This window comes from Glycine soja, chromosome 19, assembly GCF_004193775.1.
Source record: "Glycine soja cultivar W05 chromosome 19, ASM419377v2, whole genome shotgun sequence".
In the NCBI taxonomy this organism is placed as follows: Eukaryota; Viridiplantae; Streptophyta; class Magnoliopsida; order Fabales; family Fabaceae; genus Glycine; species Glycine soja.
In genome coordinates this window covers 45,734,035-45,749,837 of record NC_041020.1, presented here as the reverse complement: position 1 = coordinate 45,749,837, position 15,803 = coordinate 45,734,035, and the positions used below count along the sequence as shown (strand labels likewise).

At 30.8% G+C, this 15,803-nt stretch overlaps 3 protein-coding genes across 4 annotated transcripts; 1 reads left to right on the top strand and 2 right to left on the bottom strand.

The window, feature by feature from the left end:
• Nucleotides 1-141: 141 nt before the first annotated feature.
• Nucleotides 142-2,380, top strand: LOC114400006 (33 kDa ribonucleoprotein, chloroplastic). Its single transcript, XM_028362245.1, has 4 exons — nt 142-670; nt 789-890; nt 1,564-1,872; nt 1,977-2,380. Exons 1-4 carry the CDS (start codon nt 257-259, stop codon nt 2,103-2,105), a joined length of 954 nt encoding a protein of 317 aa, XP_028218046.1. The 5' UTR covers nt 142-256; the 3' UTR covers nt 2,106-2,380.
• Nucleotides 2,381-2,621: 241 nt separating this feature from the next.
• LOC114400004 (putative deoxyribonuclease TATDN1) lies at nt 2,622-7,892 on the bottom strand. Of its 2 annotated transcripts, none has more exons than XM_028362243.1 (12): nt 7,779-7,892; nt 7,661-7,681; nt 7,482-7,582; nt 7,070-7,127; nt 6,947-6,990; nt 6,779-6,859; nt 6,429-6,499; nt 6,194-6,304; nt 5,705-5,787; nt 4,784-5,078; nt 4,420-4,503; nt 2,622-3,207 (listed from the first exon to the last, which is right to left on the bottom strand). In XM_028362243.1, the coding sequence occupies exons 1-12, from the start codon at nt 7,798-7,800 to the stop codon at nt 3,141-3,143; spliced, it is 1,038 nt and encodes a 345-aa protein (XP_028218044.1). In that variant the 5' UTR covers nt 7,801-7,892; the 3' UTR covers nt 2,622-3,140. The 2 variants fall into 2 exon arrangements, with proteins under 2 accessions (XP_028218044.1, XP_028218045.1); XM_028362244.1 differs by having other exon boundaries at nt 4,784-5,000.
• Nucleotides 7,893-8,587: 695 nt separating this feature from the next.
• On the bottom strand, nt 8,588-10,973 carry LOC114399878 (syntaxin-121-like). Its single transcript, XM_028362096.1, has 2 exons — nt 10,102-10,973; nt 8,588-9,436 (listed from the first exon to the last, which is right to left on the bottom strand). Exons 1-2 carry the CDS (start codon nt 10,652-10,654, stop codon nt 9,084-9,086), a joined length of 906 nt encoding a protein of 301 aa, XP_028217897.1. The 5' UTR covers nt 10,655-10,973; the 3' UTR covers nt 8,588-9,083.
• Nucleotides 10,974-15,803: the final 4,830 nt, after the last annotated feature.

Here is a 15,803-nt window from a genome sequence, read left to right as displayed (position 1 = left end):
GTGATAATTGATCGATGAAAAAAAAACAATTACAAATGAAAACGATGATTATAATTTTAATTTTTGAGTAAAATAATTGAAAAAGGAAGAAAAAAAAAATGTACGCAGAGAAACCTTATCCTACTCACGCGGTCAATTAGAAAACCCCAATTCAACAATGGATGTCTCCTCCTTCATTATATCCCCTTTCCACACTCAATTCACTTCTCAACTTTAAAAATTGAAACCGCATCCCTCATTTTCTCTCATTCACCCAATGGCTGCTACGGCTTCTGTTTCCTCTTCTATCTGCAACAGAATATACAACCTTTCCTTCACACACCCTTCCCTTTCACTCACCAGCAGCAACTTCCCTCAAAGACCCGTATCTCAAAAACCACTCAGTCTCAACCTCGAGTCCCAAAGTTTCGCTCTTTCCTTTCTCCCACTTCACCGTCTTCCCCCACCTTTCGCTGCCTTTGATGGGTTGGAAGTAGCTCAAGATACCACAGAGTCCCAACAAGACGAACCAGAACCAGAAACCGTTGAAAAAACAGAACAAGAGGAAGAGCAAAAGGTTTCAGACTCCAATGATGCTGGGAGGCTCTATGTTGGAAACTTGCCATATTCAATCACTAATTCCGAATTGGGCGAGCTCTTTGGAGAAGCTGGCACCGTGGCGTCTGTTGAGGTTTCTTCTTTTTCCCGTTTTTGTAATCCTTTTTCCCTGTTTGATTGATGAATTTAAGGTTTTTGTGGTGCAACCTATTGCTGCTCTGTGTTTGATTTTGTTTGATTGAATTCTGTAGATTGTGTATGATCGTGTCACGGATAGAAGCAGGGGATTTGCATTTGTTACAATGGGGAGTGTTGAGGATGCTAAAGAGGCAATTCGAATGTTTGATGGCTCTGTAAGTCTCATACATTAGCAGCTACATAGTATCGTTCATGAGAAATGACCACACTCTTTTACCACTTTTTCGGACACACTCTTTTATTGGATGTAATTCATGTAAGTCCTTCTAAATATGCGAGTTTCATTCCACATTTGGTGGGTTTCATGTAAGTTCTTTTATTGGATGTAATTCTAGTGTAGTGAGACACATGAATTTCAATCAACAAGGAGAAAAATATGTTGGAAGGAAAGTGTTAGATTGAGTGTTACTAGCACTCCTATGTGATTCATTTATGCAATCTTCATAATCATAATCAGAATGATGTGCTGTTCTAATTAGTTAATTTGTTTTGTGTTGTTCCCTTTGATCAATGTAGTGCTAGAGATTCCCAAGAGTATGTACTATTATTTCATTAAATTATCAAAGGATGATGAAGTCCTAATGAATTATGATAATGACTTATCAGCAAATGATATACATTATTCTTAAAAATTGAAAATTTCCAGGTTACAAAGGAGCATTTTCTTTCTTTTGGCACTATTTATACTAATATTTATCTATAGAGGAGTGTTGGCAACACACTATTATTGTATGATTCTTAATAAATTTTAGCCAATAAAAGTGTGATAGAGGGTTTTGTAATAAATTATCATTTCAATGCTAATGTTAACGACTGTTTTGTGAACAGCAAGTTGGTGGTAGGACTGTTAAGGTAAACTTCCCAGAGGTACCTAAAGGAGGGGAAAGGTTGGTAATGGGGTCAAAAATACTGAACAGCTACAGAGGCTTTGTAGACAGCCCTCACAAGATCTATGCTGGCAACCTAGGCTGGGGATTGACCTCACAGGGTCTTAGGGAAGCTTTTGCTGAGCAGCCAGGCGTATTGAGTGCCAAGGTCATCTATGAGAGGGACAGTGGAAGATCTCGAGGTTTTGGGTTTGTTTCTTTTGAAACTGCCGAATCTGCACGGGCTGCTTTGGACATCATGAATGGTGTGGTAAGAACAATTTTGGTGCATTAGTTTTGCAAGTTCAAGTTCATCTTATGGTATTTGTCTAATCATATAACCATTCCTTCTGAATGTAATGTAATGTTTTTCAGGAGGTACAAGGTCGGCCCTTGCGGTTGAATTTGGCTGAAGCAAGGACACCTTCATCTCCTCCAGTAATTCAGAAAAATGTAGGAAGCAATGTTGAAAGTTCGGAATTGGTGTCTAGTGCCAGCACATAAGGAAATATGATCTATCAAAATTTTGCCCGCAAAATGCATGTCATTCAGCTTCTTCCTGAAAGGTTTTCTCTTGGCAAATTTCCTGTCAATTGCTAGTCACATTGGTATACACTAACTAGACCTTCAGGCAGTTGAGAAATATACTTGTTATTGAACAAATATTGAACATATCTATAAGGGGTCGATGTTAGTTACAGTTTGTAATTATGAAAGTCTAGCTTTCACAGTTTGGTGAACTAATAATTCATTCAAGTGATAATTCTTTTAAGTCCTAACTTTCTGTTGAGGGAAAATAATGTTAAAATGGAAGGCAAGGGAACATAATCTGAACCACTAATTTGCTACGATATGTTAGCTTGGCTTGGCTACGAGCATGTTCCGAAGTCAATAATACTTCAACTAAAGAACCCGCTTTGATGTTAGCAAAAGAATAAGTTTCATAAAACTTGAAAAAAAAAAAATAAAAGAAAAATCTGGCGTGGTACTTGATATCACGCTTTTAGATCGATGTCCATCATTATCAACAGATTTTATGGCACGTTTAATTGAATAACATGTTCTCACAAGGCATGATGTTACGAGTGACACACTGACCGTTGTATCATCTAAATCCAGACTTGAACAGTTGAACTCAACTGACTTTAAAAAAAAAATGTAAAGAAACAACAATGTTTTGAGGCACTTTAGGAGACTACAGATGGACCACCAATCAGCCTCCTTTGATTTACTCCCAGTCGTGACATCCTAAACATTAATCATCACTGCGGCTTATCGTATCCCTCTTGGCTTTCAGTATCGTAGTTTTTTTTACAGGATAATCTCATGAAAATACAATGTAATAATTTGTCGTACACTCATTAAACTCTGGAAATCAGTTCTTGATTTGCCAGTTGTCACTTCCCAAAAAGGGACAGGACAGACAAACTCAGTTCCACTTCAAGGACACTACCAAGCTTTCTCAAGAAAATGAGGATTTGGTCTACAGAACAGCTCCGAATATAAGCAAAGAAAAGGCCAAGTCACTAGCAAGTATGTTTATGTAGAATTACCGCCAGCTAGAAGAGCATCAGCAGCAGAATCCAAGTCATGAGGGAAAAATATCCTGCCAAGCAAAAAAATTATTGGAGCTCCAGAATACATATTATGTGAGAAAAATACACGTGCACACCAATAGAATACCAAAAGAGACATTCCTTGTGCCAACGAGTTACCAGCAAATTAGGCAAGCAACATGGAACTAAAAGCATCCATCTATATATAAAAGTAAACTTCACTTGAACTTTAAGAGCTGTTGATCAAAATTTTAACTTCATAATGTGACCTTCATGTCAACATTTTTGAGTCATTAGATCGAAACTTTAAATTCATAGTCATCATTAATATAATTCAATGTGATCTAACATTAATGAAGGATTATTAATTTTTAAAACTTAATCTTTTAGATTTTATTTTTATAAAAGATAATTATGATTGAATGTCTTTTAATTTATTATTTTTATTAAATAAAAATAGAAAAAACTAATAAAATAAGAGATAATGAAGCTACTTGAAAATAGTATTCGATCTAACTTTTCTATTAATATTGCTCAACAACAATAATAATGATATACAGTTTTAATTATACTAAATGTAAGTGTTCAATTTATGATGCAATTAAGTTAATCAATTCAAATCTTCAATAATATCACATAATTAAAATTAATATCTTTAAAATCATCAAATATATTATTTTAAAATAATTAACAACTATATCTATTTAATAAAAATTACACTATTTCAACAAATTTTAAATAAATTTTAATTTTGATAATAAATGCATTTAAAATTTTGAAGTGGCATTGATGGAGTCCTGGAGATGCACGAGATAGCTTTAATGCTACTAGAAATCTTGAAGTGGCATTAGTCTCTTGAACCGGAAATAGAAGTTGTCCCATTTACAAATGATGTTGAAAGAGAAAATGAAATTGATACTATTCCTATTTCTTGGCAATTAAGAAATTTCTAATTTCTAATTTATATTTGGTAATGTTTAACAAGTATGTTTTATTTTGGATTTTGGGAAGACGGTGATTTGCAAAAAAAAAAATTATATTTATCAATGTTTAAGTATATTCTTAATTTGAATTTTTTTAATGTATACTATACGTATTATATCCTACTATTCCAATATTTTTCAAGAATTGACATTGTTGTATTGGATATGCATCGTATCTGATACCATTGAGTTTGTGTATCATTGAAGATTAGTAGTTGCACAAGTTATTACATACAAGTTACATCAGTAATGGACAAGTCTAGAGACAAGCTATGTTACCTGCAAGTGTTATGGTACAATGTTCTGCTGAGGTTACTCACATCGTTGATGCCTTTACAGCCAGCAACCACTTCAAGAACTTGCCTGGAAAATTGAAGTCATATTATTTGAAGAGTTATAGTTCTATAGGTAAATTTAAATTCAATTAGACATAAGTCTAGAATAATCTTAAGAAAAACAAGAAGGCAAAACTAGCAAACCATGTTGAGGGTTTAAATTTTAGCAAACTTGAATATTCATTGCCTAACTACAATTACATTGACCAGAAGATATTTCTTGCGGCCATAGTACCAAAATGATATAGATGCAGTTAATAAACTTGGAAGTTGGCACAAGCCAGCTTAAGCAAAACCATCCCACTTACTTAACTAAACAAGGTTCATTGCGGCCTTTAACAATGCACTCTTGATCATACTTCTCTTTCTTCTTAGAAGGCCATGTAGATTTAACAAAACCAATTCCAGCATGAGTATTCTTGATTTCACAGTATGGTGAGTCCGTCTCAATCATCATTCTCTCAACTGGAATACCCTTAACAACATCAAGGTTCTCAGTCGTCTTCAGAGAGCACCCATTTATGCCTGCCACAGACAGAATCAATGATGGGTAATATTCATGGGATTTGACTGGAATGCTATTTAATCCCCACAATCCAATATCTGAAAGTGAAACTTTATGCAAGTTAAATAACAGGGAAATAGATACTCAAACACACCAATATCCTTGTTATAGAATTTAGGTGGGAAAGAGAAAGAAACAGAAAGATAGAGAAAGAAAGAGGGAAAGAGAGAAGAAACAGAATTGAGAGGATAGAAGGAAAGAAAAGAGAAACAGAGAGGTCTAGGAAATGTGCACTGCACTCTGTGATTATCATTCAGTCGGTCTAAAATACAATAGACTTGCCTTATTTATAGACAGCTACCTAACAGCCATAAAATAACAGTAGCTTCCTAAAACTAACTAACATCCTTTTCTTTTTATAATTACATAACAATCCTCTACAGAAACACATCATTAGCCTTACATAACAAACAGACCACTTGTATGTTTATTTTCTGCCTTTTCTTCTTCCTTTTTTTTATTATCCAAACAACAGAACCAATGATGTAAAAACACAAAGCTTTCACAAACTATATTCATCTTTTTACCTCAAGGAAATTGCAATTAGAACAACAAAAATCTACTTGAGGTTCTACTTTTGGAAAGGCAAAGCCTAAAATTAGATACATCTAGGAGACTTCAAATAGATCAACAAACATAATAAAGCTTGAAAAAGTGGAGTTACCTATGTACATTTTATCAAATGAGAGAAGCTTAATGCAATCATCCATACTACCAGTAAATGAATGGGTGACTCCAGCAGTGAACCTGACGTACAAGTAGAAATGGTTAGTCCAATTTACATCATGAATTGATTATCATAATAAATACAAGAAAAAATGCACTTAAATACTTAAGTTACGGTCTTGTATATTAAGCACAAAAATAAGGGTAAACGAGATAAAAAACCTCAAGGTTATTTATTTCTTATTTGCAAGTAACCTCAACGTTGCACTGTTCTGATGGATATTAAACCCCATATATCTATCTTTCTCTAAATTCCTGAAGTTGAAAGCAGAATAACATAGCCTAGGGTGGAAATTATACTGTCTTAACAATCCACACAATTAAATTCATTTCCCAATATAATACAATGATCAGCTAACCATAAGGCACATTAAAGAAGAATGATTTGAATAGTCAATTTCAAAATAATGAGATCCAGCAATCACACCTGTCCTTATTTTTCTCCACTATTTCACAGAAATCTGCAGCAGCTGCTCGCATGTGCAAAAACATAGGCAGTTTTGTGATATATGCTAATTCAAATTGCTTCTCGAAATACCTTGATTTCACAGATAAGAAAACAAATGACTGGTTGATTATTTTAATATATTACAAAAAACAATAAAAGAGAAAAGGAGTTAATAGGACACATTTCTAATAAAGGTAATCGTGAGACTGCATACTTCTTTTGAATCTCTGCTGGGCAAAAATGAAGCCTGTCATAGTCCAATCCACATTCTCCAATTGCAACCACCTTGCATATGAAGAAAAGTAAGAATAGCATAACAGTTGTTTCTAAATGGTTATTAGGTAGTTTCTGAACTAGAACACAAGTTCTGCAACTAGATGAGAACGACATGCACAATGGCAATGTCTAGTGAGCATGTTTATTACAAATAAGGTGGAACTCAACTATTTTAACACATATATTACATGAATAAATCAATAAGATTCAGAACTATCTAAGTCTGAAATCTCTAGTTAAAATTAAGCGATGGTTGATAGTTGTTTCACATCTAGAGTATAACCATACCTTTCCTTTCTGAATTCCCTCTTTAGCTAAAGACAAAAGAGCCTGGAAATGCTTTTCTGGATCTCCACTCTCCTCAAATTCCTGAACCAATACACTAAGTCATAGTTACAAACACTTCCATCCAAACCACTGCTCTCTGAAGAAGAGCTCCTAAAGGATAAAAGCAACCTTGCAACGTGTTGGATGCACTCCAACTGTGCAGAAAAGTCTTCCTATAGTTGATCAATAAATCATCAAATTAGTAAAAATCCACATTCTGCATTTGAAAGTCATCAAGAGAAAATGACAAACCATCTGTTTCCGCAATGGCAAGTGCCTCCCTTGATTCTTCTAGAGACCCACCAGTTACCTGCAACGCAAAAAGCAGGTTCTAACTAACCACAAACCATCCAAACATAAAACACATTTCAAATTTTATGTGATCAAACTGGTGTGTAAAAAACCTTTTTCCAAACAAATGCCCTCATTTTACTTTCAGAATTTATTCTCAACAGCTTTAAATAGCTGAAGCATCTCACGTTGTCCCAATTAAAGCATATAGAATCCTCTTCATCGACTTTCAATTTCATAACTCAGTATGATTTTTTTTTTGGTAGTAACTTCTTTAATTAATGATTAAAGCAGAACTATCACTCATAAGAAAATAAAACTTGGCATTACAGATTTGAAAGGTTGGTTGAGAAACAGGGCAGGGGCACATTACAATAATTCGGGTGACGCCGGCAGCCCAAGCTCTGTTCAAAACAGTTGCAATATCCGAGACGTGACATTGCTTGCCGTGGTAGATTCCCTTAAACATGCCATCTGTAAATTTTTCGAATGAGAGAGAGAGAGAGAGAGAATAGATGAATGGAAAACAAAGTGTTTGATTAAATGGCTCACCGGTGAAGTTGACGGCTATATCTGCATTTGTTTTGTTTCGTTTCATTGCAAGGAAAAGAAATAGTTAGTTGGTTTCAGCTTAAATCTCAATTAATCAAAACGCAAGTGTCTTTCTTACCTATCATTCGAATGCCTGCCATGGCTGATTGGATTGACGACCAGTTGCAGGTGGAATACTCGTCGATGTCGTCGTACGTAGATAATACGATAAAGCACAAAAGCTAATTGGGCTTTCCATTTTCGGGGCCCATGTTTTTTTTGGGGGGGGATTAACGGGGCAAAAGCCCAAAGAAACTATACCGAAATCACGTGAGCGTGAGCTAACAACAACTGGCTAATAGCGCGCAGTTTTTTGACTCCTTCTCATAACATGTTAGTGATATACTTAAGTATAGTAATACTTCGATAAAGACAAAATTCAAATGCAGTTTTTTACTTGGTTTTGAAGTTATTCTCTAATTAAAATTAGAGTTTCACCTCAATAAAGATCAACCTATTCTTAATGTCAAATTCCAATTATGATTAAAACAATACTAAATGCATTTAAAAAATTCTATCTAAATTTTATCCATTTATATAAGTGGATTCCACGTTCTGACAAGAAACTGATTGCTTGTATAGATAGCATCAAGTTGTAGTTACTAAATATATATAAGTCCCGCTTTAATGATGCAATTATATTAGTAAGATGGAACTCCTTAAATTTAAGCAACTCAGTAGTTCTTAAGCTACTGGTTTTCCTTTCTACTCCGTGTGGGCGAGACTGGTTAAGAAAATAAATTAATGAAAAATAGGCAAATATGACCCTCTCCCAATACATAGTATTTCTTTTTAAGTCGGTAGAAACAAACAAAAAATAATTAAATGAAGTACAGAAAACAAAATGATACGTAATTTACTTATATTATAAACCAATAGAAAATTAACTTTTATAAACTGTACTGTAGAAATTCAATTAATATTTACACAGGCACGTACGTACGTAACCAACAAATGAAATTGTACATAAAAGTATATATAGGATTATAGGTCATGCTATTGTATAATGATATATACTATATACATCCACACTTGCTTAATTTGTTACATGAACAACATCATCTAGCCGTAACCCTTTGCCTTCATTCTCTTCTATTTCCTCTTCTTTCAAAGAGACCTAGAAGAGATAAAAGTGTTTTAGCTCCAGCCTAGCCTCCATGCTAGTAAAAGTTCCATTGTCAGAAAAATCCTCAAACAGACGTTAAACAGCGGCAAGGAAAAAAACACACTACATTTATATTAATATGATCACAGAAAGAAAGGAATGCATTTTCACATGGGAAGAAGGTCAAGGCATGCAGCTTTGACTTGACTTGACTACCAAGTTCTGATGTTATAGCCACCACTCACCAATGATCACAATTCACACACCAACCCCATTTGATCAATTTCTGAAAACAATAGGGAGAACTATGACCAACACGATAATGAAGAGAAGTATGGCGAAACAAGTGCAGTTGCGGGTGTTCTTCTGATGACTCCTCACAACCTGCAAATGCTGCACCCCTATGCTCACGAAGGAGTTTGCAAGTTCCATGTGGCTCTCTATGTTATCCAAGTGTTCACCCTGGTGTTGGATCAGCACTGCCATGTCCATGAACACTTGGTGCAGCTCGTGTAGATTTCTCTCTATCTCTTTCATCGTGTCGTGCCTCTCCTGAATCTCTTGGATGGTGTCCATGATAGTGGCTCTCCCTTGCTGTTGGATGGCTTTCTGTAAGAAAGTTTCACTCTCACCTGCTCCACCACAATGTATATAATTGTGATATGATTAGTAAGACACACAAAATTGTCTACATTTGTTTAACCTGATTAATTTTGCGCAATTCATCCTCACGTCCTCAGTTACTAGCTAGCTAAAAATTTTGCGCGTCTAACAATTAACTGTGAACTATTAATACAAATTAAATGACAATATACTATATACAGTAATGTATATATATAAATGTGATCAGTGTAACACACAAAAAATTGTCTTCAACAATTTTCTATGCATAAGCTTGTCAAAGACTTAAAACACACATATACAGTATATGTTTAAAATTGATCTTGAGTTTGACAATAATAACAATAATAGTAAAAGAACTTAGTCTTCATAAGTTGTCTAAAGAAGTTTCACCTGTGACACAACAACAATTTTTCTAGATATTTTATATACAAAACTTCTCAAAAAGACTAAACACACTCGTGTACATACAAGATATAAAATGATCGACACAGTTTAACTTCTATAAAAAAAAATAAAAAACAAAACGTTTTAGACGTTGTTCTTTAATATGTAAAATTTTTATTATAGAAATTATTGAGCTAGGTAAAACTTCAATGAAAGAATAAAACCGAAAACATAATTCTTCCATGTAAGTTAATTATTAGAAGAGAAATAGTGATTAATATATTATTACCCGTGGAGATGAGGAGGTCAATGGTTTCTTGATCAGGGTTTTCTCCAGTGACAGCGTAGTATCTACGTTGCACAGTGTCTCTGTACTCGTACGATATCTGCTCTCTCAGCTTATTGAAACTCTCCATGGACTGTCTCAGGTTCTTCGTCAAGGCCCCCACAAGCGCGGTTCGGGTCCGGTCGGAGTATGAACCGGGCCCGCAACCGGGCAAGGAGAGGGTCGCTTGGTTGGTTCGGTGAAGAGCCGCCAAGCGACCCTTCACGAGCTTCGCTTTGGTGAGAGAGAGAGCCACGTCCAGGTCCATGCGTGACCTAAGCTCCCTAACGCCCTTTGGGCTGTGAAGCGCTTTTCCGTGTTGGTTTGTAGCACGAAGGCTTAGGTGGAGACGCTCTAACTCCTTCAAGTCCTCCTTCACTGATTCCACTTCTTGGAAGAACTTGTCCAAGTCCATGCCACCACCTTGTGTTATCTCGATCACATGCTGATGTCGTTGTTGTTGCTGCTGCTGTTGTTGTTTTCCCTTTGAGAACAAACCCGATAACAAGTCGTTCATGAGAATATATGTTGTATGTAACAAAAGAAAGAAGGAATAGAAGATTGTTTTGAGAATTAGAAAATTAATTAAGGATTGTGTTGGGTTTTATAGGGTGGTTGTTGTACTTGTTTCATTGAAATTTAAAGTTGCTGGTGGATAAAATCAAAACCCTAGTACTTGAAGCGGGAGAGATCGTGGCTATCTGGTCAAATGGATGAATGGGTGGAATTTGTTTTTGTAGATTTCATATATACTTGAAGCATAAGGAGAGAAAAAAAAAATAGTGGAACAACACGAAGAGGAAGCACCCCACAAATAGACGGAACACGAAAACGGTTTCTTAATTAGTTGAGAGGATTAATTACTTCTAAACTCTTCGTTTGATTACCACTTTAAGTGTCATTATATAGTAGCCAGGATGAAACTATAGTTGAAGTGTAATGGTGTTCTACGGCGTGTACCGGCTGAACATGAAGCTTCCTATAGATACTTGGTCCTTCAACGTTGGAATTACTAGTTTCAGTACAACACTTATCCGAACTAAACCGTTAGGATTAATTTCTTAGTATAATTAATTCGATCCATTCCATCATAATTATTTGAAGAAGAAAAATTAACATTATTCTATTAACGTCATATTATATATAATTAAGGGAAGTGATAGGCTTGTAGCAAAGTCTCTAATACATTCTTTTTCAGGTACTATGTATTGTTGTTTGAAATTTAATAAAAATTATAAAATCATGAATTGATTTAAATAAGAAAAAGTGATATCTACAGTTTTTTATGATATTAATAAAAAAATTCATTAGTAAAAATTAATTAAAAATTATATTTGTTAAAAAGTATATATATATATAGAGAGATACATAGATAGATATAATTATTTCTATCTGTATTTCACTTAAATTTTTATTTTTTATATATACAAGTTTCAAAAACACAGGCTCAAAACACCTTTGGAAGAAGAATATTTTTTCTGTAGAAGAAGCAATTTCAATTATATTTTATATTAGGTATGTTCGTGAGACAAATCAAAACCTAATCTTATTCCGCTCAAAAATTTAATAACGACGTTTTTTTTATTTAAACTCTAACAGAACTCGATTAAAAATTGACAAGATATACATGAGAAAAGATCATGTCAACCTTATTTATTGACATAATATATTAATTACATATTATATAGTTACATAGTAAAATTAAAGAAATTTATTGAGGTTTTTTTCTTCGTTATTAAGGTATATTTTATAATATATCTTTCAAGACAAAATATCAATATAAGAGATATATTAAGAATATATTTCCTAACATATTCTGTTCTAATAATTAAAATTGATTAAAAATTATAAAATTTTATGGAAATTACATCTTATTTAATAAACCTTTATCTTAATTTTGTAATTTTTTACAATTAAATTTTAACCAATAGGAGATAGTATGTTAGAATGAGTGTGATAGAGAATATCATTCTTCTAAAAGTTTTATCAATATACATATAATATTTTATGAAGAATATTATTCTTCTAAAAGTTTTGTTATTAATATGTAATTTTTAAAGAGATTAATTATTATGCACTGACATATTTTTTTAATCACAAATAATGGCTAGTATAATTTTTAAGATATTTATTTTAAAAATAATAAATTTATCATACATAATAATTTATAATTAAATATAATATAAAAAAATAACTTATGTCTGTTGTGTAAAAACTATACTTTTCAAAAGTATATATAAGACATGTAATAATTTATCCAAACTACTTTTTAAAAATATTTTTTTCTCATCCCTTCTATATTTTGAAAAGAAAAAGGAGAAGAAACAAAGAGAAAAGAAATGAATAACATAAAATAAAATGAATATTCCAATGGGTTACAATGAAATGACAATAAGTTTAAAGAAGAAAAAAAGAGTTGAGAAGGGATTGTCATTATAGTTATTAAAAAATAAACTTCATGTTTATAAACTCGGTTAGTCAGGTACTAGATCCTAGTTAGACCGGTTTAACGCGACCAATTTTAAAAAAAATAAAGATGAACCCCTTCTATGTTGTTGTTTTGATGTTTTTATTATTATCAATTATTATTTTGAATTTTAGAGTATGAATAAATTTTTCTTTCTCAAATAATGTTAATTATATACTTATATAATATATATATATATATATATATAATTTTAAATTTTTAATATACATCAAATCGGTCAAATCAAACCAATTATTGACTCATTGATTAAATCACTAACTCACTACTTCAATCAAGTTAATAAGTGAGCCGAGTTTCACAACTATACTCATGATTACTTAGCTCTTACTAATAGCTAGTAATATGTGTGTAACTTGGGTTGTTATACTGTGCTTTTGATTATTTATTTAAACAATTAGAGCAAAAAATATTAATTTGAAATATTTTCAATCATAGCTATTAAAAATTTAAATATATTTATATTTTAAAAATGAAATTATTTATTACTAAAATTATATTAAAGTTTTTTAAGTTGTAATTAATATTTTTTTTTATAAAAGCTTACATGTCGGTTAATACGTGTGGTGGATTCAAATGTACGTGCCTGATTTTGGGAACTTTTATGTATAAAAAGACTCTCACTAAAAAAGCTCCCCCTACATCATATTGGAATGTTCCAACTTTAAATGGGATTCCCACTATTGTCCTAAACAGGGAAAGAAGTGTACATCAAAATCTGAAATTTGTTTGCTTAAAAAAAAAAAAAGCTTACCTTTATTTAAGTTTTTATTTTCTTAAAAAAAGTTAAAATCATTTACCTTTTTCCATATAATATATATATATATATATATATATATATATATATATATATATATTATGTGTAAAAACTCATAAAAAAAACACAAATACTTTTTTATTTACATAAAACAGAAACGTTTATTTTTTATTCAAATGTATTTTTCTAAATAATGCTTTCTCAGTTTAATTTCAAAAATTAATATAGTTTTTTTAATTTTCATAAATATTTTTAATGTTATTTTAGACTAAAGAAATTGTGAAAAAAATAAGGAGAAAGACAAAAGATAATTCATGTCATCTCTTTTCGATTTACAAAATGATAACATGCCTGTAATTTTTTATTTAATAACAATGCTAAACGTTTAAAAAAAAATAGTCAAATATAATTGAAAAAAATATAATTTATAAGAAATATATGTTAATAAGTGATAGCTTAAGTAATTATTTAATCTATAAATACAGAAAAAATGTGAAAAATTATATCGTGCGTGAAAACTTCACCTTTAAATTATATGGGCTAAAATATGCACATGCTTCTCTTGCACCTTTAAGAGTTACTACTAAAATTAAATGAACTCGTAAGATAGTTAATAGCAATCAAATAACATTAAGACTTTCATATAAAAAAAAATTGAAAAAAAGTTGTTTTATTCTCTCTCCCGTCTTGGTTCTTGCCTTTGTTAATCCATATTTTCTTACTTCATTTATTTAAGTAAAAAAAATAGAATATAGTCCATAAAAAAAATAAAAATTACTTTATTTTATTTAAATAAAATCTATTTACTTTAAAATAAAGTAAAAAAAATTATTTTATTTAAGTAAAAAAATTATATATATTTCTAACTTTAAATTTTGTAATGTGTCCATTAAATATAACGTTCTTTTATATACTAGGTATTAAAAAACTTTTATCCTTCAAATTATTCTACCACGTACTTTTATTTTATCAAATAAGAACAAAATATATTATTTTATCATTTATTTGTATTTCTTCTTTAGAAACATGCATGAACTAAGAACATATTTAAAAATAAAATAATAATAATAGTACATTCTCTTATCTGAGAGATATCTTGATTTTAAATTTTATTTTAAAAATCTAAATAAGAATAAAATTGAAAAGTTAAATAAAAATGAAATATCAGGAGTACGAATGAACATAAGTGATTAATTGATCTCACGCTACCTAATTACATTAGCTTCTCATGACTAAACTAATCCCACGTGTCAAATTAATTAGTCCTAAGACACGAAACAGTAGGTATATATTCACATCATCATGGAAACTTCGGTATTTCTTGCTTCATTAAAAAGGAATTGGAATTAAAATTGAAATTACGTATAATCTGATTGATTTGCCATTATGTGTAATTACTAGAGTGTTGTTATCCGTGCATAAACGTTTTTTTTTAAATAATTTTATAAAATAATTTTTAAATATTTTCTAGTAAGAATAGTTCTTACTTTTTTATTCTAACCATTTAGTTATGAGTTATTGTTGTCTGCTTCTATTAATGATTGATATACATAGTAATTTTTTTAAAAAAAAAATACAATAATAGAAATAATAATTAATTATATGTTAAGTAGGTTAGTAATTTATATAATTATTGAAAAATAATATTACAGAGCTGTTGGCTATAATAAAAAAATCAAAATAAAAGATTTATAAAATGAAATTTTCATTTATTTATTTTTAAATTAAAACTTAAATTTATGTGACCCATGTCATTCATAACATATATGTTAATTTATAGAAAAATAATATAAAACATTTAAAATTTTAACATATAAGAATTTTTAAAATTTTGAATTAGGAATTATAAACTAAAATTAATATTTTTGTGCTAGATATCAATAATGTATCATGAATATAACAATTTTTAAGTTATTAATTATTATCGTGTAATATAAATAATCAGACGTGAAGATCCAATTAGTTATTATATCTTAAAATTTGTTATTTATTGAATTATAATGAGTTGGGAGATATAGTGCCTGATCCAAGAAAAAAAAATATAAACAACTATATTACCACACTTAATAGAATATGTATTTTTCCATAAAAAACATAGAATTGTGTATTTTATTATATAAATAAATTAAATCAAAAATAATTTTTTTTGTTAATTTTTTATGTAAATAAAAGATATTTTATTTGCTTCTAAATTTTATTTTTTTACTCAATTTACATATCAGCTTATTTAATTATTGATACATTGTTATCCCAAATTGAATTATCTTTGAAAATACATGTCTTTTTTATTTTTTTGTTTTCTTGATCATTTTTTATTCTCCAACTCTCTTTGAATTCAAAATAGAAATATCAAATACTAATAACTTTCATGATTACGTACATTGATTGTGAAATTATGCTCAATCATAAGTTACTATAAAGATT